General features: G+C 42.8%; 1 protein-coding gene across 2 annotated transcripts in view; it reads right to left on the bottom strand.

The window, feature by feature from the left end:
* SLC35F3 (solute carrier family 35 member F3) overlaps positions 1-26,846 on the bottom strand; it is a 163,015-nt gene that overhangs the window by 36,327 nt on the left and 99,842 nt on the right. The window contains exons 1-2 of one of the 2 annotated variants that reach the window (XM_066178801.1): positions 25,230-25,462; positions 9,713-10,037 (exon numbers count right to left, since the gene is read on the bottom strand). In XM_066178801.1, coding sequence (XP_066034898.1) covers positions 9,713-10,037; positions 25,230-25,305 — 401 coding nt within the window. In that variant the 5' untranslated portion in view covers positions 25,306-25,462. Of the gene's footprint in view, positions 1-9,712; positions 10,038-25,229; positions 25,463-26,846 lie in introns of those variants that run through there. The other variant, XM_066178800.1, reaches the window with a different exon arrangement.

The following is a 26,846-nucleotide window of genomic DNA, read 5'->3' as shown; positions in this document are numbered from 1 at the left end:
TTCCTTTTTCTTCCAGTCAGTTTTAAGAGGTACTGAAAGTAGAGGCGAAATTCTTGCTATTTTCTAGTGTTCTACCAAATAGGAGTTTTTAATATCGGAAGATTTATCTTTCTGTACTTGGAAATCTATATGTACTCCAGCTGAAGGTGTAATAAACCAGACTAGTGAAGAAAGTTGCAGTTCCAGTGCAGGAAAGGCAAGACACAATTTTCAGTTGGCCTGGCTGGCCTCTATAATAGATACAGTGAAGAGAATTAAGTTTAAAAAATGCAGTATTTTGGTGAAGCAAAACATTTTTCCAGATGCAATGCAAGGGCAAATGCCAGATGATGTAGAGGAAAAAGACCTAGAGTCCTCCTCTAGCAAATGGACCTGGATTCATACCATCCAAGGTGCCTCATCTAATCCATATACTACATGAAGGTTAATAATACTCTGTTGCTGAAGGGGCACCCATGGGTGCTTGAAGGGACTTGAGATCCCTGAGGCTTAACAGTTGAGGATGCTGAAAGAGATGGGGGATGCCATCCTTCACATAAAGCTTCCAGAGGGCCCACTCCCCCTGTGGGAATCTGAATGTTTCGCTCAGGCAGTAGAAGGTTTTTGAGGATATGAAGGGAACATTGCAGCAGTCTCTAACTGCTTGTGAAATGAACAGCTTCAGTAAATGAGTAAACAGCTCCCAGCTCCGAAGAGAAGGGACACAATTTATAAATTAACAAACCACAAGCAACCAACACCAGCTCTAGGTGGGCAAGAGCTCAGTCAGATCTATGAGGAACAGGGAACAGATGAGGCAGCCACAGGAGATGTAGTGTAGGCTTGCTTAGCCAAGAGACCCAAATGATACGGCAATGACCATTAAGCCATAAAGTAAATGAGGCTCCGTCCTTTAAACTCGCTGAGTTGTAGTCGTGACCCCAAGGACTAACAAAAAAACCAACAGGAGGGTTGTTTCCTTTTCCACAGCCAGGATGAAGAGAAGCAGTCTTCACTAGCTGCCACCCAAAGCAGGTGAACAAGGTAACAAAACCATATGTTACTTGGCATCCCCATTTTTGAATCATATTCTCTGGCAAAAAGCTACTATTTGGAAAGGTGTTTTAGCATTGGAAAACTCAAAATGGTTGTACATGAGTGTGTGAATACATATATGAACCTGTCTACCTATCAGCTCATACCTTAACATTATTTCCCTCCAAAAGCCTTTATGGATGTTCACAGACAACATTATGTAGCTGCTCAACAGGGTTTTTTGGTTTATGATGCCCTGTTCATATACCTCTGTTGTTGCCAACCTCCACCTTTGGCTATTTGTCTCTTTTTACCACTTATAGCATTGTCTGGCAAGCAAGGGTGGCCAGCTCCTGGAGACCTGGACTGAACAGGATCCTCAGCCAGGTACGTGTGCATTTATATGAGACCGCCTTTCATACATACACAAACAATCCTGGGAAATCTGGACACAGTCCATAACCACTAGGCAGCTGGACAAATAGGTTTTTTCCACTTCTGTAGTACTGCCAGCCTACAACACTTCTCACTGTATCATCTGTCTTTATTGAGAGCTGTTAATTATAGCTACAAAGTCTGTTGCCATACATGCACTTTCCTTTTTTAAAGCAGCTTTAAAGGTAGATGGCTTGAAGGTATTTTGACACAGATCTGGGCTGGAAAAAAAGAAAAGCAGAATTCCTTATCACTCCTTCCTGGGTTTTGTTGTTATTTTTGTTGTTGCTGTAAACATCATGAAGAATCTATTTAGGACAGTGCTCATTTAATGAGTCTGTGCATTTGGGATCAAGGTACTTGGTGTGTTGACCAAGTAAACAACATTCTGCAAAAAGGTCACCTGTGAAACCTTCTTTCATGTTATGATGGTTGGAAAACCAGCAAATCCATGCTCACCTCAGCTTTCTGCTTCTTCCTCTATACAGTAAACACGATCACACATTCTTTTTCCAGTCCATTTTTTTTTCCCTTTGCCAGCCATAAAATACAACTACATTTCTGTTTGTGTGTGCAAGTCATGCCTGGAGGCAGGAAAGGGAGGCGGTGACCCGAGGTCCCTTCAGCCTGGCTTGCTTTTGTCCCATGGTCTCAGTGAGTGCAGAGAGGTCAGATCATCTTGGGTGGGACCAGCAGAGGCAGATTTGTTCTTGAGGTCTCCTGAGAAAAGCCCTAGCAGTGTGGGAGCTTGGCAGCTTGCTTAAGTAACCAGAGGCAGTGTTAATGAAATGCAGTTTAACTACTGACCAGGGAGAGATCAGTCAGTGCTGCAAGACACAACATTTTTTTCCAAGAAAAATCCATTACATAAATACATTTTTTCATAGCACATGCCCTGTCTGCAGGAAACAAGAGCAATTACTTCTCTTTTTAGTCCTTGCCTCAAGCACTGTTACCTCATAGGAGGCAGGTAATGTAATTATTTTGAAGCATCTGTTCAAGCCACAGCAGAGGAGACAAAAGTAATGGAACAACAAGACAAAATTACAGGACATTACTTAATTCAATCATCCTTGGAATGATTTTGCAAACCAGACTCAAGATTAGAGAACGTGAGTTTCTCCTGACCAGGCAGTAGCCAATTTTTATTCACAATTAGCACTTCACAGAAGTCCAAAAGCCCAGAAGAGGTGATTCTCAACAGATGAAGGCTCTTCAGATTAAGGGAAAGCTTTTCACAGGACATGAATGTTAAGCTCTTTTCAGAACATCACAGTCTGAAAGACAAATGCAAACTCCAAGTATAATCTATGAGGTTAAATTAGAAAGGACTGGTGTCCTAAAGAAGGACCCATGACCATTTTCTCACTAAAGCTGACATGAGTTCTCAGAGACAGTGTTAGCTACCTGAATAGAAAGAATTAGCAAATTAGTCAAACAGGATTTTAAAAGAAATCTCTCAAAGGTATTTCCAGGAGGTTTAGAAAGGGAGGGAAGCATATAAATACCACCTTATGTTCCTGAGCCCACCATGCAGGCTTACCATTGTGAGAGCTACCTCCAGAGAAGCTAGGACTGGGCCATTCATTTTGTGGCTTTCTGCCAAACACTTACATCAAGAGTCTGATGCAGGTACCAAGCTCCATACCATGCATTTGAGGGAGAGAAAAACTATCACCTTCACCACGGTTCAGGAGCAGTTTTTTAAGCTTTTCAATGGAAGACATTGAGAAGAGCAGTATCTCAATTCTAGTTAGGTGCCTAAATCTGGGATGGTAGAGGGCTCCCACTAGCAGCCTGTTTCACCACGGCCTCTTCCCTTTCTCCTCACCTGCTTACCTTACATGCCTCACATTTGTGTTTCTGCTGTAGGTTTTGCTCTCCCTGTGAATACTGTGGGAAACCAGACATTCAGCTCCAAGCTGGCAGTGCTGGAATAGGCAGCGTGACACTGAGAAGCCAGCTGTGGCACATCTCCTCCCTAATCCAACCCCTGGTGCTGTCTTCAGAGGAGACCGATGTGAACAGGAGGCTACTCTAGAAAAATTATGGAGCTGTTATTTTCTCAGGAACAGGCAGCCTGTAGAGCATATCTTTGAGAGCTGGCTGAGAAAATTTTGCTTCAGGAGGAGGCATAAAGACCAAGAGACCATGACATTAATCTTTAATCACCTAAGAAAACAAATCTTCCCAAAGAAGCAGCTAAAACCACGACTCATGCAATTATCTGGCCACAGTACAGCACAGCTGTATTATCTCAAGGCAGCAGTGAGAAGCCACCTCCAGAACCCCTGGGGAACACCCACCCCATCTCCCATGGGGACACACTTTCCTCTTCAAAATGCAAGAAACAGCAGCTACTGCAGGTTTCATCAGGAAGTGGTAACTACTTGACTTGAGAAACAGAAGTTAACAACAGCATCACCCTGAGCTCTGTGGCTTGGGCTTCAGCTGAGCTAAGCCCAAATGGATGCTCCACGACCAAACTTGATGCCATAGGGACAGCAGGTTGGACACTGGACACATGCCCACCAGCACTGCCACTACCACAAACTTCATGCTGTTCCAGAAGAAAGCGTCACTACTACTGCTACTTGCTGTAGGAGTTTAGGACTTTTATACAACTAACTAATATGATTGAGCAGAAGCTATTTGTTTGTTGTTTACATTAAGTTATATTCATACATTCTAAGTCTACTGTTCACGCAATCATGTATTATTTGATTGGAGCTTTTATCTTGTCTACACATTTAGCATGCAACTTTCAGGAAATATGATTGGTTACAGTCCATTACTTCATTGGGCTTCCTTTATCTAGTTCTTGTACTCTTGATATTTTGTTTTTCAGGCTCTTCTTTCTTAATTTAGTGCTGTTTATGTCTCAGTAATTTTGACGAATTCTTGAGGGTTTGATAAAAATAACTACAGGTGGCTTGCCTGGAGCACTACATTATAATTTAACTATTCAAATACATTACTACAACTTGCTGGTTGTACAATTTGGCCTTGTTTTCACCTAGAACCTCTGGCAGAAAAATGCACATTCACTGAAAACAGTCAGAGAAGTCAGTGGTCAGAAACCAGTCAGTGGTCTATCAATAACACAACACCACCAGCAGCTCAGATATCTGCAGGAGAGATAAAGATGACTACAAGTATCATAAATCTCTTGTACAACATCCATATCTTCTTTTAATTAATTGTTTTGATACCAAGCACAAAGGTGAGTCCTGAGAGACGACTGCAGAGATCAAACTGATCTCTTGCTGTAGACATCAAACTGATTTCATCTGGAGTTACTCCTAACTGGTCTCTATCAAACTCGGGTAAGAATTAGACACTTAATCTTTTAATGTCAATGGTTTATTTTGTTCCTTGGTTGTTTTTTGTTAATATTTTTATTTTCCCCAAGAAGCTAATGTGAACTTGAAATGTAAAGTGATTTTGTTTTGAGGAACACAAAGTAAATAGGTATTATTTTAAGGATAATGTTCTGAATTAGACAAATAGAGTTTATAAACTGAAGTTTTTTGAAAGAAAACATGCTTCATTGGGTGACATTTGCTAAAAACACTTGCATTTGTCACATCTTGATGCCTCCACAGCTTATTTATTACTCTCTTAATGCTGTCTGCTCTGGTGGCGAAGCTCCCATCTAAGTAGTAATATAAATCAGCAGGATGCCAAAAGTTAACCACACTGCAACATTTTAATGCTTCTGGGTAAGAGAGACTCACGAACACAAACCACTGAAAAATCAATAGTAAAACAGCATCCAGTCATGCCAAATGGCTCTGACCTTCTTTCCCCTTAGAGCATCATCGTGGCCAGGGGTTTGGTAACCAGTGGAGTTCTCTGCCTGCTGCAGTGAATTGCACTTCATGTGAGTCAGGATCAAACTAATGGACTCAGCTCCCTGTATTACTGGGGGTGATGGCTAGTGTCTCATCTTTTCCATCATAGCAGAAATACCCATGAATCGCATTTAGAAACTGGCCCACATTCTCCTGAACCTCAAATGAAGCTATGGCACTGAAACTTTGTGGCCCCTGAAGGACCAAATCTTGATTCTGAGTCCATGGGCATACAAATCAAAAGTGACTTTTGTGAAGTCAATATGTTGGGATATCAGAGTAACTGGGATCTACTACACTTGTCCTCTACCACTGTTGCACAGGTATTTTGATTCAGTTTCAAAGACATAATACTTCAGTGTTACCTCTAACCTTTTCTTTATTTTCAAAGAAAAATCTTCAAATTCCGGAAGATGAGTGGCAGATAATTCGGGGGCAATATAGAGACAAAACTCTGAATCATTGAAAAAGAACATTTTAAAACATGTTCAAATATGGTTGCAGATCAGTGCAGCGACTGCACTGTGTTGATTGATTCTTTCATTCACCCAACACATCAGGTGCATTCAAGGTTTCAGAAGAGATTTAGTTCTAGATTCTGGTATTTTCCTTAGTCCTAAAGCTTTATGAAATAAAAATCAAGATCTAAATTATAAATAAATAAATAATCCTGCAAACCATTCTTGAAAATCCTTTCCTTCTCAAAAAAGCCATTAGATAAGACCATATCGTCAAAATAAACAAGCTTTCTGAGGTATTTTTCTAAATTGTGAACAAACCCCTCTATTATTCCTCCCAGCTGGAACACAGAGGGTGAATCTTTCTAGAACACGTGTTTTCTGTCTAGAGATACACAAAGTCAAGCAATATCTTGCAGAGATTTTAATTTAATCTTTCATGTAGCCAGGGAGTTATAAGCCCTAGTGCTTTTAATTTATGTTACCTCATAAATTAATAATGTATGTATGATGGAGGATAGCTCATCAGAATAAATGTGTCATTTTATAAAGCAGTTTGGAAGCAAAAAGTATGAAGTACTCTTAAACAATGCATTAGGTGGACAAATCATTACATGTGTTCTTTCTGGACTGGACAATGGTTGAAATGAATAATAATTTAGTTACAGTTATTTTATTTTAAGCTAGTGACACTTGCACAAGAAGTAGGAGAGTGATGCTGACCCTGGCATGCTCTTCTGTGGCCTTCCAGAGCTCTCTGTATCACTTCCATGCACGCAGTCCTGCACCACGACATCCTTGGTAGCAACTATGAGAGAAGTTCTCCGTGAGCAGTCTACACTTGGGCACAACCCTGGCAGCATTTGATGGAGCTGCACAGGGAAGCAGCAGTTGGAAGTGAATGCATGAGTTCTGGTTTGCTATGAAGTGTGACTCTGTCCCCATGATGCGGACACGCTGATAGTCTACTTCAGCTAAAACAGCAAGTTCTTTATCATGCAATATGGTTCAATCATAAGTCCTTAATACATTGTGGCCTAATAGTCAAAACCTGATAAAGAAACTGAATAAACCTGCTCTTACATTTAATGTGTCACTACAGAATTTTGGTGGTAAATTTACTACTAATATACATGTTATAAAAAGGGGAAAAAAATATGGTTTTCTGTCATAAACCAGCTAAAAATTGGTTTATGTCTGTGACAGGTGTGTTCTTCTTGTGAGACTACAAAACATAAAAATTCATGTATTTACAGCATAGCATACATACTGGTAAAATACAACAGGAATTTAAAAACTGTAATAAACCATGTACCTGTGCAGGAGGGACTACACATCTATTCACTGTTCCTACATTTTATGAGCCCCCTTTTGTGTATTTTTCCTGTTTGCTGTTTGTTACATGCCCTCTGACTGTATAGGGAGGTACCCAAAGCACAGGGATGAGTCCTTTGCCCTCAGCTAGGGGCGGTGTGAAAGCCTGCGCCAGGTGGAGGGGAGGCTGAGCAGCCCAGTCCTGCTGAGGTGGGTGGGCAGGTATCCTGGGGGAGCTTTGCAGCCAAAAACATTAGGTACCTGTGGATTTTAGCAGCCTGTGTAGGCAAGATCTAAAAACCCCTTTCTTTTCTACTTAACTGCTAAGGTGACTTGGACATCATATTTCCATCTTCTCCCACTATTGCCTTTTAATTTATCTTGTTCCAAATTCCTGCCAGAGAGCTCAGATAAGATGTAAAATATAGATGAAAGTGAAGGAAAAAAAGAAGTAGAAAGTGATTATGTCAGTTTCTTCACAGTTCTAGGTCAGAATTGTCTTATTTTAACTACCCAGAAGTCTGTGAAATATCTCCCCAATGTGTCCAACCACACCTGGGCTACAAGCTTTCCTGAAGATGGTGATGCCTGATATGGAGCTGCAAGTCCCTGTGCATCTCCTTCTCCATATATTTGCACACATATATAACATGGAAAAAGGAGCAATAATTAGGAGGGGAGGCTGGACTGCACTGCTTGGGTTTACTGACATATATGCCTGTGACCTCTCAGTTGTAATGAAGCAAGCAGATGAACAGTAAATAATTTCATAGTAACTCTTGGTGCAGCACCACCAAAAGGCCTCAGTGTAGATAGGGGACATGCTGAGGCAGACACTAAGTAAACACATGGTAAGGGGGAGTCCTCCCTCCTCCCTAAAGGACTGGTTCCTCCAAAAGAACAGAAAGTACAAGGAAATCAGAGGTCTGCAATGTGACTTGCTTCAAACCACAGAACAAATCTGCAGCAAAGCTGGGAGCCACAGCCACATCTCCAAATGCACACATCTTCCCTGACATGCAGAAAAACCTCGCTAAGTTAACCCTACTTAGTCTGCTTCTCAGACACAAAAACACACACTCTCTATGAAGCCTGGGCAAGCCTACAGCCAATGATGTTCCTCTGCATCCCAAACAGGCTCCAGGGCTTGCACCAGCTCTTCAATTCAGCCCTCATTTAATTAATGAAAGACAACTACCAGCTGTATCAATTTACTGCAGCAATGATTACAACGCTCTGGGGTTTTAACCCCAGGGATCTGGCAAACCACAACCGCTCACCCCAGAATTCAGCAGTATTTAAAACATTACCTGAGAGCAGCTGGGAAGAAAAATACTTAAAAACAGAGAAACAAAAAGGTATTTGCTTTTAGACTAGCATTTGTTGCTGTTTCCGGATTACAGTTAAACTGTAGCTTTCTCTAACCTCCATACTCCTCTTGTCCCTGAAGCAACCACATTTGTCATCAACAAATACAACCTGAAGACTGAAGTGCAGAAAACATCGCATTATGAAAATGCCTTTAAAAGTTCTGGATCCTGCTCTAGAACCTGCAGTGAATGCTCTTATCCATTATCTGCAGCCTCCCACATTATTTCAAAGACGAAGAAACCGTAATGATGGCTAAGCAGTGAAATTTCTTAACCCGAGTCATCTGAGGTAGAGCATTTTCTGAGTAACTTGGTTTCTTAAGATTTTTCTTGTAGTAAGTTTCCACCTTGCTGCTGCACAGCTGGGAGCTGAGAAATGTGTACTTCTTACTGTTTACTTTTCTGAGCTACTTCATTAAAAGTCTATGAGCCCCACTGTGTAACAGAAGGGGAAAAGGTTGTTCACATCCTTCCACGTATCAGGGAAGCTCTCTGACATGGGACATCTTGATGGCTGAGTCATCCCATCTGTCCCAGACACCTCTCAGGCCAAAATGAGCAGAGCAGAGCTGAGGGAGCGCTCAGTGAGAGGCAGTCCTTCAAGCAGACAGAGCATCCTCAGCCCCTCACAGAGGACAGGCACTCAGGGCTTTCCATGAGCAACTCGAGTTCTGTGGGTTTGGCTTGCTATAAAGACAAGGTGTGCTGAAGACAAAGTGCTGCCTTTGGTTATGACTGCGCTTCCTCCCGGAAATAAACATAACAGCTCAAGTTTAACTGGGATGGGAGCTTGGCCTTTGATGTCAAGGGCTCAGTGCCAGGAAAATACTGCAGTACTTTTTACTCAGCTGTTCAAGGCTCCTCTCTAGTCCTGAGCTTGGAAAAGAAAAGCTTACTTAGCTTACTCAGAGACTGACACAGAACTCAGCCATGGGTGACTTTCCCCCATAGGGGAAAGAGATATTAATAATAATAAAAAAAAGCTTGCAGAAAAATCTGGATAAATAATTGCAGAAAATGCAGACTTTCATTACATGACTTGCATGTGTTGGAAATAAATCTGGATTTCTTACTGCTGGAGTGAAATTATATTAGAAATAATAATAGCACCTAATATAGGACACACAATGAACTCAGACCATCCTTTAACAAACCTGGAGAGGAAAGCAAACACAAGTTTGATGTAACTGACTCATTTGAACGAAATGTCTGTGAAATGTAGAGCAGCATGCAAGAGCCATGGGTTTAAAAACAAAAGCTCCCATACCTGTATCTTTGCTTTGGAGACTGCTTTTCAGCTGACTTAAAAACATGTCCAAGATAATACAAAGGAAAGAATAAAAAGTTCCAGTTTGTTGCAAACCACGTTAGAGTGAAGGGTGCATCGAATTTCTTAAAGGTCAGTTTTGCTAGCTGGGTTGAACCCGACCAAGAGGAGCAGACACCCAGGACCACGGCCACACCCCAGAAAATCTTCTTGAGTTGCGTCACGGAACATTTCCAGCAGCAGCGGTTCACCCTTCCACTGCCTTCCGCCCCAGCTTGCATCTGTGCTTCGGCTGGGGCTGGAGACTCCCGGGAGTGCTCATCCCCTGTGGAGAAGAAAACACATGCCTTACTAAGGAAATCCATCCTGCATTTTAGTTTTCAAATCTTTGGCCCTTCTGAAGGCACGTGGAGCTTTACAAGCAAAGGAACCCACCGGATCTTGCCACAAAATGTCCTTTGTTTTTAGATCATTGCAAAGCCTCTGGTTGAACCGAGGCATAATTAGAATGCAAATAACAATTATCACCTCTAGATTTAGAAGCCATTGGGTAAAATGGAAGTGAAAATTACATGTTGCTTTGATGTACATAGAAAGGCTTAACACATCACTTAAACTCGTGCTGTTAGGATGTGTAATCGAATGAAAAATTTGGTATTGAGTTTGATAAAGCAGCAAAGGGGATTATAACAGCACTTGAAATTGTTATTGTCTTGGAAAATGCAGGAATGGCCAGTTTATGGAATATGATGTTTCTTAAAAGAGAGGGAGGGCAACACATTTAATCTTGAAGTTAAGCAAAATGACTGCAACATAAATAGCGTAATTAATACTGAATTGGATCACCAGGCATTTCAGTGATCCCTGGGAAAACAGGTCTCCTGTGGCTGTAGCCAGATGGCAAAAACAAGACCAACTCACAGGCTGCCCTGAAGTCCATCTCTGACCAGGCACTCCTAACTTTTTTTAGTTCGAGTCCGGCACAAACTGAGACTGGACTGGAGCTTTGCCCCATTATAACTAAGCCCAGCATGTTGCTGGAAACTTTTCACCTAAAAACTTTGCCACTTCAACCCTCAAACATGAATTCTTATAGCCCTGCTATCCTACAGTTGTCAGTCGATAATGTATCCAGCTTGTGAATGAATGAGCAAAGAGAGGTTAGCTGGTTGAGTTCTCACAGAAATCAAAACATGCTGGCAGACCTCAGCAGCAGGCCACTGCCTTTAGGGCTCTCTACCTGCCTTCCTCGAATTCACCCCATTCAACATCTGCTGAAGCTGTCAAGTCACCCACACACAAACACTCAGCAGTGATTTCTCTAAGAGGCTGTCTGCAGTTTAGTAGGTCCATTCACCTAAAGCAGGAAGTAACAGTAGTTCATGTTGAAATCCAGGAATCTACAGCTCCAAAACCGTCCAGAATTTACTGCATGCATTGAAAGGTGAAAACATGTAAGTAAAGCCAGGACAATGAGAGACTGTATTATGGCCAAACACTTATATATACTCAAGGCAGACTAAGAGAAGTTCATATAATAATAATAATAATAATAATAATAATAATAATAATAAAATCATCCTTCCTTATACTGATGTGAGTTAGTATGTGGAACAGAAAATCTCTTATTTAAAGCTAATCTAAATTTGTATTTATATGACCTAATATATTATGAAAGAAAATGTTTATTTCTGTGGAAAGAACTATTCATTTATTTCTCTACACATACAAAAAAGCATGATCTGAGCTAAAAGTACCATTTGTTTGCCTAGTAAAGCTATATTTTATAACAACAAGGATTGTGGCCTCTGTTTGATCGCCTGATATCTAAAAAGTATGTACAGCAGCAAAATATAAACACCTAGCCTTTTTGTGTGGCTTTCAGAGAGATAAGGATATTTCTGATCTCTCCATTTATTTCAGTTTTCAATAGAAGATTGTGTGGGCAGCCTCCCACATAACAAGAGATGCACCAGCAAGCCAATGAATTGCCCAGAGTTAATGTGACCTTGTATTAAACACATAATGGAAAGGTTACAAACCACCTGCCACATGTTTCAATTGAAAAACAGACTGACTGCAAACGCTCAGCTCATTCAAAGTAACTCTAAAGCATTTTCTTCGTAATACATTGTTTGTAACTTATGCTTCTTGCCTCACCTGCTGCACAGACCGGTGTCAGGGTTCAGTTTATACCAAACAAGGGTACACTCATTTCTTTTATCTTGACCATGTAATGGGCAGTTTCCAGAGCCCTCTTTGCTGTCCACCTCACAAGTCCTAGAATGATTACCAAATTTTTCCCTTCCATTCAAGATTTTCTTCTGGGCATTATCACTGCAACACCAAACACTTCACACACCCTAACAAATTCCAGCATCCTTCTTCCCTTGGACTACTGGGTTTCTGGGCACGGAAAAAACCAATTCAGGAAGCCAGTGTGCCAAATGAGAGCTTAAGAGGAGTTTGTGCCTCTGTGTCAATGGACTTCACTCAGAGTTCATGTTTTTGAAACTGCTTGGAGAGGTAGGCAAAGATGGTCCTCCTTATTGAGACAGCCAGTGGGGTATCTGCCATTTGCATCTTTCTGCACTTACTCCCCAGGGAAACAGGAAACCAGAATTTAAACCACTCCTGCTGAAGATATTTAACATTAGGGAATGTGCTTAAAGCCACTAGGGTATATGAGTTTTTAAGATGAGTCAGTTCTCTGAATCACAACACTGAAGTGGTGTTATTTTTTCTACAATGAGAATCAATCACAACTGTCTGATGCACCAGACACTCAACATCTGGTAATAGAGCGTTGATAGACAGACCACTGCAGACACTGTGGTGAAGATCTTCCCCCCATGAAGGGCTGAAGCCACTTGCCCAGGTTCCCATTGTACTGTGCATGTACACAAGAGTCAGCAGTTCATCTGGACAGCTTGCATGAATATCACTGCCTTCTACTCTGTTCCACGGCAATTGCTCCCTGAAGCTGAATTTACTGATGTTTTCTCGGCTACACAGGCAAAATTACTTGTCCAGGCATATTTAATTTCATGTTAAACACATCAACAGAAACACTTGCTTTGAGCAATAGACAATACTGCATGGGTAACTTCTAAAATCAACTTGCACCTGAAAGGTTAACTTTCTAGGGATGTTCACTCTTTTGATGCATTTACAGACTGGAGGGACTAAAAACTTATCCCAGGCACGATGGATTTCATGACAATAGGGGTAAAAATCACTGTCTGATGATGAACAGATACTGTTACAGATACTGACAGATACTACTGATATCTGTCAGTATCTGTAGTATCAGTCAGTGAAACTTTATTGTGTCCTTGTGATTGCTTGTGCTGCAAGGGCTGGAGAGTTAGATGCCAAATGGGCACAGTCTTTTCCAGTGGATGCACCACTGACCTGGAGGACACCTGTGACATAATCTTCCCCCCAAAAACAGATGTTCTTTGGACCCTACAGGTGATATACACTCATGTGGTCTCATCCTCTCATTTACTGCGGAGGGCATTCGCCTGCCAGCTGGCAAACACAAAATCCAGAGCTGTAGTTTGCCGTGTCTAGTCTCTGCTGGAGATATTTTCCTCACCTAAACCACAGGTGCACAGATGGGGTGACACTAAACCCACACATGGCTGAAGAGCTTCTCTCTCTCTCTCTAACACTGCACGAGCATCAGCTGGAAACAGAATGCACATGAATTTAAAGATGGCAAAATGTCTTTTAAGAATCGATGAGGCAGGATATTGAAGAATTTCAGTTCTGCAGACTTCTAATATGTTTCTTCCATTGCTTCCTGCAGCAAACTGCTCTGTATCCCTCAAAAGAACAAATTAAGATACTGAGGTAGAGGAAAAATGCCTTTCTTGCTTTTACTAATTTTGGTTTTTCATTGTCCCTTTTGTTCATGAATTTTCCTTTTTCAAAAATCCCAAATGGAACCATTCCTCCTCCATCTATCCCTTTCAGTCCAGCCTCTCTCCCATGACATTTAGAAACAAAACAAGGAAATAATCTCCAAAATTACTGCCAATGCCATTAGCCCCAGAAAACAGCTGTCCTTCTGTCTCTTCTGTTATGGCTAAGACCCCCCTCAGATGACTTTGGATACCTGTAACAAGGGCCATCAATACCCAAGGTATTTACTCCACAGACCCAGCTAAAGGCCATGAAGCAAGAGGCATGGGAAAGCACTACACCTTTAAACCATTTAGGGTAACACGTTTAAATAGGTTGTCCAGGCCTCTTCTAAAGTCTGTACGAGAGTCTTAAGACTCTTGTGCACAGCTAGACAGTTGTAGGATTACTGTAGGACCACACTGTACCTAAATGTGTGTATTAAAAAAAAAATGATACTGATAAAAACCAAGGGTGGCATGCTTCTTAGTTTGAGACATCTGCCGTGCCGACTTGTGTATCTGAGACAGTGATTTACACTTTCTGCATAGTTAGTAGACAGAAAAAAGACATTTCCATAGCACGATTTATCTCCTCCTAAAGTAGATGATTAAAACGAGCCAGATGAATCACTCCCTCTGAGTGCTTGTTTCTCTCCACCAGCTCTAAACAGTCTGGGGCGACAAGCTGGAAGTAGGTGTCTCTGGTGTGGGTGTCTGAAGCTGGGTGAGATGAGTCCCACCTTTCTACCGCTGCTGTCAGGAACAGAGGGTAAAGCCACCACAGACAGCACTGGTGGACTCAAGAGCTGTGCAGTGCCACATGAACATATTTAGCTGTCATCAATGACCTGCTTTAGCTGCTGTCAGCTACTCAGCAACACAGGGAAGGAAGCATTACACAAGTGCTGGGTGCCTTTTCCAACCCTTCAGAGTGACAAAGTGACCCTTACAGACTAAGGTCCTGCCTATTAGGGACCAAAACATGTACCTAATGATAATGCACAACTCTTCCAGGTTACCCAGGCTAGGAATGTGCTTCAAAGTAAGCATATTCTTAAAAAGTTCCTTAAATCAGGCTTCTGGAAAAAAGTTCTGATAAAAAGAACAACCCTCACAGGTCTCTCTGACAACCATAAATGCGACATCCTGAAAGTATTTCCATTTTGCCAGCCTGTCAAATGTTTTGTAACTGCTTGAGCATTGCGCAGAACAAGTTTGTAAAGCTTGCAAAAATACATGCTCATCATAAAGACAGGAAAGGGAGCTGAGGGAAGTCCTGTAAGACAGTGCCTGGTCCTCAGCGTGGTTAGAGCTCAAAAAACCTGTGACATGCAGGGGGTCAAAGCCAGATACTACCCAAGGCATATTCCCACAGCCTTGAATGCTGTGTGACTTCTTCACCCAGTATCTACTACATGGAGAAATCAGTGACAATTAGTTCTAACGTACCTTAGAACACACTCAATGGCTTCTGGTGGTGATCTTCTATAATACTGGATACCCAATATTTGCCTCAGTAGCAGACTCACAAACTCCTCAGATTTTGTTTCTATCCCATCCCTGCCTACCATGGTTTTTACCCCCTTCCTACCACACTAACCATGCATTATTTAGGTGTCCAAGATTTTTGAACTAAGCTGTTAAAAACCAGCTGAAGCTTTATCCTGTGAAGAGAAGATGAAATACAAAATTCATGAAGTGATTTACACCTCTAATTACCACTGTAGCTGTCTAAATCTGAAATGTTATTTGGTCAGATCTGTTGCCCAGGCATTTTCTTCACAGTCAGGCTAAAGAGTGAGGTCTCAGGGACTCACCTGTTGACTGGCAAACCACCCAGTGCCTAGTGCAGCTTTCCTGTGTCATTGTCAGCGATGGCCTCTCCTTTCACAGATGGATCATCATCTTGGTGTCTGGTTTTGAGAAACCGTTAATATTTCATTTTGGAAGCCAGTAATCCCCATGTATTAACCTTCCTGGTCAGTTGTAATGAGAGCACAGACAGACCAACTTCTGCATCAAGGGACATTCCCTCATTTTCCAAATTAGCTCTAGCTTTGCCAAAGCTGCTTGTAGCAGCTGTAACCTCCTCACAATCCCACTAGAGCTCATCAGATGCCAAAGAATCTGTTCCTGGGCGTGCCAAAGGACCACGACTCCTAACACCCACGTGCCTCTCTGACATCCAGACTCTGTCAAGATACAAAGACATTTGAAAGTTCCCATCTCTTATTTTAGGAGTCATCTCCAAGAAATATTTCCATTCTGTATTTGAAGTAGTCACTGGTACAAGGCTAGGGCCTCACTTTTTCTCCTCTGGGCAAATGACCTCCTGAATTTATGCTTTCCTGATAAGTAAGGATGTTGTTGGTTGGCTCTGGTCTGAGGTGTTAAGTGCCAAAGAGAGTGAGCAGTAGTTAGGATGGATGTCTTAGACAGCATAAAGGACAGCATTTTGTCCTGGGCAAACTGGATGATTCCCCCTGCAGCCTCACCAGTGTTCTCTGACAGTGGTCAACAGGCACATCAATAAAGAAGATGCAGCGACCCTTTCCAGGTTTTGAAGAGGCTCCCAATAAAATCCTACTCCAAGGAGCCTTACAGAAAATAGGCAGATAGGGAAAGAGTTGGAATGGATAAAAGGCTCAGAACAGGATAGGAGACCAATGAGGAGTATACACAGCAATGGGGGAAGTGGCCAAAGCTCTGCAGAGGTTTGCTGTGAGAACTGCACTTTTCCCCATGAACCACAGTTACAACACCAAGGGAGTGAGCCACAAGGTGACAAAGTTTCCTAATGATGTGAAGTTAGGCAGGTCAGCAAGGGCAGTGGCCAGCTGCAGGGGATGACAGACAATGTGACTGGGTGACACACTGGCAGATGGAGAAGTGTGCTGATAAAGAAGTGCAGGTGGGAGTAAACAAACCCACATGCTGCATGCCCAGTGACGGGCTCTGGCCACCAGGGATTATGAGCTCTTCACAGGATGCTCCATAGAAAAGGGCAACTCAGTGCTCAAGAGCAATGAAAAAAGCAAAATAACTGCCAAAAATTACTAGGAACAAAGCAGAAAAAAATCCTTTCCTACATCTGGGGAAGCTGCAGCTGTCAGCACACCCACACTGTGAGAGATGAATGGCTAGAAAATACATGTTCCTGTTCAATTCCACCAATCTGGAGGCAGGACCCAATGGACTTTTGGTCAGGTCCCTAAGGCAGCTACGTGTGATTTTTGAGAAAGCTGCTCCTGGGTTCCGACAGGAAAGCTGAGAGTCCCTGTGGGCGGCTGGTGGGTGGAACTGTAACACAGCGTTGGAGTGACTTCAGGTTTGCTCACTGTTCCCCAGTTTTCCAACCATGGTAAGGGCTGAAGGTCTAAAAGATCAGTACCCTATTTTTTTATTGAATATCAATTAAAGTATCACACTGGAAAAAAATGACAAAAGCCCATAAAACCTTATTAAATCAGTTTTTAAATTTGAATATTTAATCAACACAGCATTGCCCTGATGAATTTTTAGATGCTATTCGAGAAAAGTTTAAAGTGCTTTCTTTAAATACTTTGTTCTTACAGTATGGGATAAAAAAGAATTTTACTTAATTTGATAATGAAATAGCATTATTAAATTAAGATTAAATTAATATGGAAAATAGTTTTAAAGTCTACAATAGAATTATTTTAAAGAATAGACCCCGGGTATTAACCTATTAGGTCAGAAGGTCTGAATTTGCTTGAGGCTATAGAATAAGGGATGTGGGTATATGAATATAGGGAAAATTGCATGAACAAAACCTCAAGCCAAGAAAAAAGCATTCTGAGTTCAGACCCTCTTCAGCTACTGAAATTCGTAGTATAAATTAACTAATTATTAAAGTGTTACAATAATCTATGCAGGCTATTCAAACTTGTCTGATCCTCTCACTTTAATTACAGCAGTGTAGAAAACAGGACTTTTTTTCTACAGTGTGGAAACAGGACTTTTGGTTCGGTGGCAATCATGGTGACTCTCATCTGTGCAAATCTGTCCTATATTACTGGTATCACCAGATCATCCATATAGCTGTATTTGTATCAAATAGGCCCAAGTTTCTTGTAGCAGATACTCTCATACCCTAAAGTATTATTCGCAGATGTAGTGGGTTTTATCACTGATGGTTAATATATATTAATTCCTGTTTTATCCTGTGCTAAATATTATCTCTAAACTTACTAAGAGCTGGAATTAAATAACCTCAACGTATTTTTGAAGATATGCCAAATTCTCCTCCCTAGCATACATATGCCTTTCTGCCTCTGTCAAATGTGCCAGCAAGGCTCACTGCAAAATACATATTCTAATTCCTGTTGGTGATATATAAAGAGAACTGAAAAGTTACGAACTTCATACTGCAGCAATTTGGACTTTAATCCATTTAACTCATCTTCAGAGGCAACTGCCTTGAAATTCCATTAAAAGTGCTGCATTCAAATGGGCCTCATTATGATATTCTACTTTGAATTTTATGAGGTGAGGAGTTCCCTAAATAGTGTCCTTCTTATTATTAATCAGAATTCATGACCAGAGTCCACAGTGAAAATGGAAGATAGTGGGTGCTTTTTATAGTAGCAGCATTGTGGGACTGGAAAGTAACCACATGCAAGGAGTAACCCTGATTATAAATTACATGTTCTTGATATTATTCTGCATTCCATTCTTGAATAAAAAGTGTACTGAATCTTACAGTGGCAAGGTCACTAGGAGTTTCAACACTTACTTTGAGGAGTTATGGTTTTAGAACAAAAATCAGATATGAGCAAAACTGTATTCTGAGCAAATTTTGATCAGTCTGTTTAAATTTCAGACTGAACAAAGGGTTGAGAGATGGTAAAAAGACAGGCTGGATTCTCTGCAGGAAACTACTGTAATAATTATCCAGGCATTTGAGTGTTACATGTCTTTCTTGAGTAACAGTTTTATCTCCAAGGGAATTGAATTACTTATATACTAATATAAAGAGCACATTTTTATCAGTGCATATATACAGGGAGATAAGTGAATTCATGCTAACTGTGGAGGCTCTACTGACTGCACTTTATCAAAAACAAGCCAATGTTCTTTCATTCTTAAGAGGCTTTCAAAAACTCAGAGCTGCCTGGCTTTCAGGTAAGCACAGTTTTAGACAGAAGACTCTGCTGTAGCTCATTGGTTTCTTCCATAGTGAATTCCAGCCCCACATGACTTTCCTCTTGGGAGCTAAAGGCTTCACCTGCTATTGAACCTCAAACACAACGCTTTTCTTAGGTCTTAAGTTCAGATCAAGACAGTTGGAGCATCTGTTCTCTGTCAACCAATAAGCAGATACTAGTGCGGACTTGACATGGACTTGAGCGTGCTCACAGTGGTGAGAGTAATGCTCATATAGCCAGAGAAGTCTCCACATGATTTACTCAGTGATCCCCTGGAAGAAAGAAGACATGCCTCCTCACCTCTCAGCAGCAAACTCATCAAAATCTGAGTCTACGTTAAAAAAATACAGTTTTGGCTAGGGCCATGTGGGCACTGAGGTACTCAGTATAAAGCAAAAATACATTACATACAAAAATTCTAGTTTCTATTTTCTCTCTGATACTTGCCTCATCCTCTTTGCAGTGAGAAAGGCTTTTGCAACCCACTATTCCTCACTTGTTTCAGTCAGCTACAGAAGACAGACTCATGCCTTTTTCAGTCACAAATAAAATATTATCCTTACTGAGAGCTGTGCTAGGGAATTTGAGGTGATTGTGGAAAAGGCATTTTGAGCTCTTACCTCCTCACTTCTGTACTCTCCATGACTGAATGACAAGGATTACGGGGTTCACACTTGTTTGGGTTTTTTTTTCAGTTAAGGAGGCTTGGAGTCAGAAGTAGTGATACTGAACAAAATGCATACCTAATACTTTCAGAAGAGTCAACACACAACTTTTGTATAGCCAAAGGGAGCTTGACCTTGTGTCAAAATGCATGCCTTGAGTAGGGCTCACAAAATTTCCGGGCTGGGTACCCCTGCATTATGTCCAGATAGAGAGGATCCATGTGTTTGGAACCAGGCAGCTGACATGGGAAATCGGGTACTTGAACTCTCCAATAGATGGTGGGCAGCTCTGCCTAGAAGCAAGCCAGCTCTGCACTGCTAAAAACACCTTGTTTCCTGTTGCCTTTGATCTTATGCCGCAGTGGCTGTCAGCAAAGCTCAGTGAAGACTCCAAAGTAAACCTACTCTTTCATTGGCCAAATTCCTGCTTCCGCAGGATGCTATCCAGGTCTGCAGTGGCATCTCACAGTTTATAATTAACAAAGATTAACTGGGCTATGGACTACAGGTTGGCAGTGGTGCTCCAGCCAAGCGGAGAGAGCTGCTCCTACATAAGTGAATGTGCTGTACTGAGTATAATGTGCTAGGAAAGCAACAACATAAATAATCCTATATATGAGCCTTGTTGCTGGGAAATTGCTGGGGAATACATATTGAGCTAACTTAAGACTTTTATGTTGAACTAGGAGTCTTTTTCGAACTCTGGCTCTTATACTGAGCTACAAATCCTACTGTTTACGATAGTCAGCCATCAGGAAAGAAGGACAACATTTCTTTTACAAGATTTATAAAATTAAAATACAGGAGACAGTGAATAATGCGTTCTGGTGACTTCATATTTATTTTTTACAGGTTCTTGTTCCAACTTCTCATGGAAGAAGTCTATAATTAAATAGGTGGATTAGTAATCTGCTTATTTTTTGAAAGCAAATGCCTAAATTGATTCAAGAGGACTAAAAAATGCACCTAACTTCATTTAGGGATAAGTGAGTGAAATGTAATGGTCTGTGATCTATGGAAGGACTGAGAAGATGATCCAGTAGATGCTGTCATTCTTAAGTTCCGTTATTGTAAATGAAACTACTGTTTGTCCATTGTGTGTACATACTGTCGCATTTCAGCCACTAAAGTAAGGAAGCTCAGATAAATCTTTAATAACTTCTCTTTCTGCTTTGTGATGCATTAAAACTCCTGCTCTGGCATTAGTTTAGTAACATCAAAATGGTCTTATTTTATTTTTGTATCATTTGAGGAGGGGACAGTGCAGAAGAAATGAGTCACCTCCAAACCTATAACTCATGAGTTTGCCCAGGCAAGATGGTAGACGAAACAACCAGGGTGACACAATCAAAAATAAGCTACAGGGACTCCCCAGTGAGTAAGCTAGCATAGCTAAGAGCAGCTCATTTTGAGGCTGTTTAAAGCCTAAGAAAGCATGGTGCCATTTGGGAAGTGAGCCAGGTGTTACGCAACAAGAAACTCCTCACGCCTTTGGAACAAGATCTTGGCTATCTGCTCAAATATGCTATTGTGCTAACTGAAAATACTGCAAAGAATACAAAAATTGGGCAAAAGCTGCCTTGGGCCAAAGCCAGAGTGTAATTACTGTCCATGTGTACTTAACACTCAGTACCCACAGAAGACGGTACAGCTTTTCTGTCAGCTGAGTAAGTGACATTATCTTTATCCTGTGGTAATGGGGTGCATGCTGGTAGGTCCAAAGCAGAAGCAGACACACAGCAAATCTAAAGCCCCAATCATGTGAACTTGTCACCATCACCTTCACCACTTCTGGTCAGGAGAGGGAGAAAACTGCTACCACAGCTAAGGAGCAAGAACCAGGAGGGTTAAAGTGCCCTGACTGCTCGCACTGAACACTGTCCCCTGTGCAGAGAGGCAGCCTGAACAAAAGCAAACACTTTGAAAGTTAAGTTCCCCATGCAGAAACCAACACAAATTCCTTGCCAAGGCTGCTTCAGTGGGCAAGCACACCCAAACCCACAGCCCTGGCTTAGCCACCAAAACACTAGCCTCTCCTGCTCACCAGCTGCTTCTGTTTTCTAGGATGCATGAGCATTGCAACCGGTTTTTCATGTATGGCTTTCATGGGAAAAAGACGAGTGGCCACCAAATCTTGCTTCTACAGTAGTGAAGTCCTGGGCGAGATGTTCACACGGTCTGCCCTGGTGCTCAGTTGTACAAGCACTGCCTGACTACCAAAGTCTTTAGATGCCACCAGCAGTACACTGCTAATAGTTCCACAGCATTTATTCAGAAATTATGCAGCATTTGAGCTTATTTCCTGAAAATGAAGCTTTAGTCACTGATTTCAATAAACAAAGGCTTCTCTGACCCCTGTTGCATCCACTCATGGCCTTCCCCATGGCCACAAAGATATGTGCAGGACGTTTGGGGGTCCATTACTATCTGCTGTAGGTCTTTTCTTGCCTGCTCTGTGAAAAGATGTGCTGCTTGTTTTTAGGCAAGTTGCTTCATTCTGCAGTTTCTCAGCTGCTCCATCTGCAAAATGAGGATAATAAGAATCTCCTCTCTTAAAGAAGCCGAGTGCTACTTGTGGAAGTTTTTGCTGTGCTTGGGATCTTTAGTTTGTGCTTGCTAAAGTGAAAAAGATTTATTATTAAAACAATTACAGTGTTGATAGGCTTGTGATGAACTCCCTGCAGGCATGCAAATATACTAAAGGCCAAATTTATTTCTCATTCGTACTTAAACAAACTCCCTGCAACTCCAGCAACGCAGACAAGGTTACTCCAGCTGAACATGTGGCAGCATCTGGTTCCATGGCAATTCAGTTTAGATGTTTACTGAGCAATAATTAATAGCAGAGAGGTGTCATTTGCCTTATAAGAAACTGGAAATATCATCAGTCACTCATTCCTGACAGAATAGTGCAGAGGAAATGTGCTATAGAGGAAGTTGCAATAGCATTTCCTTGGTGCTGAAAGCCTGGGAATAAGCAGCTCCTAGTAGGGGCTAATCACATGGAGGATGTGTTTTCTCTGGTGTGATGATTGTTCTGCAGTTCTTTGTCAAAGCTGATGTTACCTGTGTCTGGAAGATCCTGAGATGCAGAGCAAGAATGGAGATATCTACCTTCCTGAGGAAGACAAGTCAGTCCTCAAAGCACACTGTGCTTTCATGTACAAATAGGGCGATACCAGTCAATTGGCTGGTCTGAGGGGAATGGCCACTGCAGTGTGGACAGAAATTGGTGAGAAAAACAGCAACAGAAGGAAGAACAAGCATAAATCAGGCACCAAGCCTACATTGCTCAAAATATGAAGGTTGTACAATGGTACCAGGCACAGAAAACACATGGTATGGTTACTGCCTGCCTGAGCAATGCATGTTATAGTTACTGCCTGCCTGAGCAATGCATGTAGACACAGTTGTCTTGAAAAGTGCTGGTACAGCAGGCTCCGAGCATACTGATGATTCAATCTCCAAAATAATTTGAAATGGCAGTCACGCTTCTGAACGCACAAAGTCCTTATCTTCCTTTTAAAGCAAAGAAGTCACTGCACCAGCAGGAAAATAGAAGGAATGCTGGAGGGCTTTACAGCAATGCATATCAATGAAAGGCTCCTCTTGACTAACCATCCTGGAATGAAACATACTCCTTCCTAGTGGTTCTGCCAAAGGTCCTTGAGATACTTTGATGGTGGTTGATAGGGGAGAAAATGATCATAACTTTGAAGGAGATGAAAGTTTTTGCCATCTTGCTCTTGTAGCATTATCTACACCTTTGCAATGGACTTGGACTACCAGAGGAAGACAAATCTTTGCCAGAGGTACAGCAGCCAGGCCAAGGGAAGTCAGCAGTCCACAGTGTGCCTGCTGTCTGACTTTATTTTTGCCTATAACGACTTTTTTTTTTTTTTTTTTTTTTTTTTTTTTTTTTTTTTTTAAATATATGGCTTTAACACCAGCTGGCAAAATTAGTCAATGTTAGTCTGGAAGGAAATGTTGTCAATTGTTTTGGAAAAGGAAGCTCTCAAACGGAGCCAGTCTGTTTCATTAAAGAGAAGGAAAGAAACTACAAGCCCACCAAGGCATACACCATCAAGGCAATTTAGATTTTTGCTACTGATGATAAAGGAAAAGGAATCTGAAGAAAAGAAGGAAAAGTCCAACTAGGTCAACAAAGTCCCTGGTGGGCAGCAATAGGGTATCTGAGAGCTGGTATGTAGAGCAGACATGGAAATGGTCTTGAAAGGATTCAATTTAATGGCACAGTGAAAGATTGCTCTGTTTCTATATAAGGTAGGTAATAAACTGTATTTGAACTGGTAAAAGAGGAATGAGATGACCCACATTTCAAAGCTGGAACCTGGTAGGTTATTATTATTTATGATTCATAAAGCTTGTGCAGTGCACCAAAAGAAAGGGAGGCAAGCTCCTTGCCCAGAGGAGCTTCCAATGCAAACATCGAGAGAAACACTCTATTGTGCACGGGGTCAACTCTAGGGGCTTTTTAAAATTCTAATTATAGTGTAATGAAGATCAGGCCTGCTCTTTTCATTAGAAAACTAGGATCCCTTTTCCTTTCTCTGGTTTTTATGTTATGGGAATGCAACAGATGAATATTCTGTGAACTGAAATAAGAACCTTCAGGTACCCCTTACTTTCCACTCTTACTTGCCGCTTTCAGTTCCTTTTCTTCTCTTGCACATTTCTGCATTTTCTCACTTTCTGCTCCACAGAGCTTTTGCTACCATTTTTTCTTTTCCTTTATTAATTTCTCAGTATTTCAGTATTAGTATTTTCTTTTTCATGAGCTTTCTCTGGAGTCTCACATTCACATATTACATCTTACCATTCAATCGTTCCCTTTTTTTAGCTCTTCTTCCTCTTTGCCTCTCTCTGCTCATCACTTTTCTGCCTCTCCTCCTTCATTCCCCCTGGCCAACCTTTTTCTTTCACCAACTCCATTCTCTCAACCAACAACATACCCCAGTAGTATCCCCCAAACCAGCAGCTTTCCCTTTGCTCTTCCTTCAGGAACTGAGCTCTGTATCCATCTTTCAGACAGGCTCCTCTTCCTGACCTGCACCCTGCCTTTGCATCACTCCTCCATGTCTAGGACGTGACTTACAGGTTTCTACCCAAGATAACAGCTCCTCACCCTCAGATTTGTCCAGGGAACCCTCCTGAGCACATCAGTGTCCTTTCCTAGGTCCCCGGCCATGATCCCTGAAAGACTTCAAAGGTCCCTGTGATCCCTAAAGGTCTGCCAGCCCCCATTTGGCTCTTACGTCCCACCTGGCCATAAGACTCCACGGCTACCATGCAGCTGGATTGGCAAATAGAGCTGACGACAGATGGTTGGAACACGGGGCTGCATTCCTCACATCGGGAGAACAAATCTGCCGAGGATCTTCCTTCCCTCCTGCCAAGGGTCCTGCATGGCAGCTCCTTGCCCACGGGTTTGGGGCTACTCCCGAGCCCCGAGGGGAGGTCCGGAGAGGTGCTCTGCCTCTGGAGCACGGGCGAGGAAAGATCCGGGGCTGAGCAGGGCGGTGGACAGGGGTAAGCGCCGGCGATGCCCGGCGGCGGGAGCTGCGCTCCCCGTGGGTTCCCACCGCCCGCCCACGAGTCGCGCAGTCCCCCGCCGCCGGGCATCGCCCCAGCACCGCACTCGGTCGCCCCGGAGCATCCCCTGTCGCGGTACCCGGTCTCCGCGGAGCATCCCCGGTCGCGGTACCCGGTCCTCCCGGGAAACCCTCGTCCCGCTCCCGGCGACGTCGTTTACCTTCCACTTTGGTGAGGGTGAGGACGGGGCTGTTGCAGGCGCTGAGCGGGGCCACCCTGGCCGAATGCTTCTTCATGGCGAGCCCGTCGCCGGCGGCAGCTCCCCGCCGCCCCGCGCCTACATCCTGGCGCCTCCGGAGCCCTCCTCGGCGGCGCTCCCCGGTTCGGCTCCCGGCCCGCCGCCCTCTGCCGCAGCACCGGGCGGCGGGGGCTGGGGCTCGCCCGCCCGCCCGCTGCCGCTCGGGGCTGCTGCAAACCCGACGTCACCGGCACGGCCCCCCCCGCCCGCCCCCAGGGCTCCCGGGGCCGCCCCCCGGGTCGAGGCGGGGGAGGCGACGCGGCGAGAGGCGCTGCGGAGCCCCCGGACGGCGCCGGCCCCGCGGTCCGGCTCCGGCGGAGGTCGCAGGGAGCCGGCACCGTAATGCGGCTGCGGACAGCGCTCCCGCTCCGCCGGTGCGCCAGGGTTCCCCGGAGCCAGCCGGGCTCCCGGCCGTGGCTGCTGGCGCTGGGCTGCTGCACCGCACGGAAAAGGGCTCCTAGCTCATCCCGCTTTGCTTAGTTCTCTTCTCACTGTCTCAGGGGAAAGGAGAATTTACACTCTCCGAACCAATCCATTATTTACTCAGTATTACCCCTCCTTTGTTTTCCTTCAAGTCCGGACACTATTCTGGGTCAATTTTCAGCCGTGCCTTTAGTAATTTCTGCCATCCTCGCCACAGCCTTTCTGTTCCTGCTGTATCCTTTTGGAGGGAGAACAAAACTCGACCCAGCAGCCAAGATGAGATACTCCATGGATTTACCAATAATACTCCAATACCTGCAGTCACATACTCCACAGCTCTCTTAACACAGTTTAACAACTTCTTTTTGAGGCACGAAACGAAGTATGTCCTTATCTACACAGGTTAAATAAAATGTCATATGTCACAACTGGATGCTGCTTGTATGTAGCAGCCTTTTATGGTGTTTTTGGTTTTTTTCAGCAATAATTTTAAGATCCCCAATCAGGGCATACCAACAACATGTGATAGGGCTACCCCTCTGTCAGAGCACAAAAACCTAACTGGCATTAATTAACAAGACTTAATGTGAGTGGATTCAGGAGAAAACACATCATAATGGATGAGTCTGAAAGATGTAAAAAAGATTTATATCACTGTAAGCAAAGCACCAGAATTCACAAGATGCTGAGCACGGTGACCTCAGCACCCTTTGCTCCTTGTGATTTTTCCTGTGGATATGAAAACACTCTGCAGATTTACCTGGTTCCAAACTAAGACGCATCAGCAGACAAGGCGCAAATACTCAACGTTTCTTAAGATCTGGTCAAATTAAAATGAGTGTACCTTGCAAACAAGACTGGGCAGCCAGCAATACTCCACAAACATTCCAAAGTATTCTTTAATTATATAAATAGTAGCTATTGAAAATCAGTCCTCACAGACTTTTCAGGAAACCGTGGGAAAACACCACCTTACTTCTGCTGGCTAGAAAGTTCTTTATATTTAAGAGGTGAGCTTTCTCAAGCTTTCACACTCTTAGTTTGCGTGGGTCTCATTGGCTGATCTGCAGTCTGATGAAGCTCCAGGGTATTTTGCACTTCCTATGCCTCTTCTGT

The sequence above is a fragment of the Chamaea fasciata genome, unplaced genomic scaffold (genome assembly GCF_029207755.1).
Source record: "Chamaea fasciata isolate MVZ Bird 193981 ecotype frontalis unplaced genomic scaffold, bChaFas1.0.hap1 SCAF_3, whole genome shotgun sequence".
NCBI classification, from domain to species: Eukaryota; Metazoa; Chordata; class Aves; order Passeriformes; family Sylviidae; genus Chamaea; species Chamaea fasciata.
The sequence above is the reverse complement of the archived record's forward strand: the minus strand, read 5'-3'. Positions and strand labels throughout refer to the sequence as shown.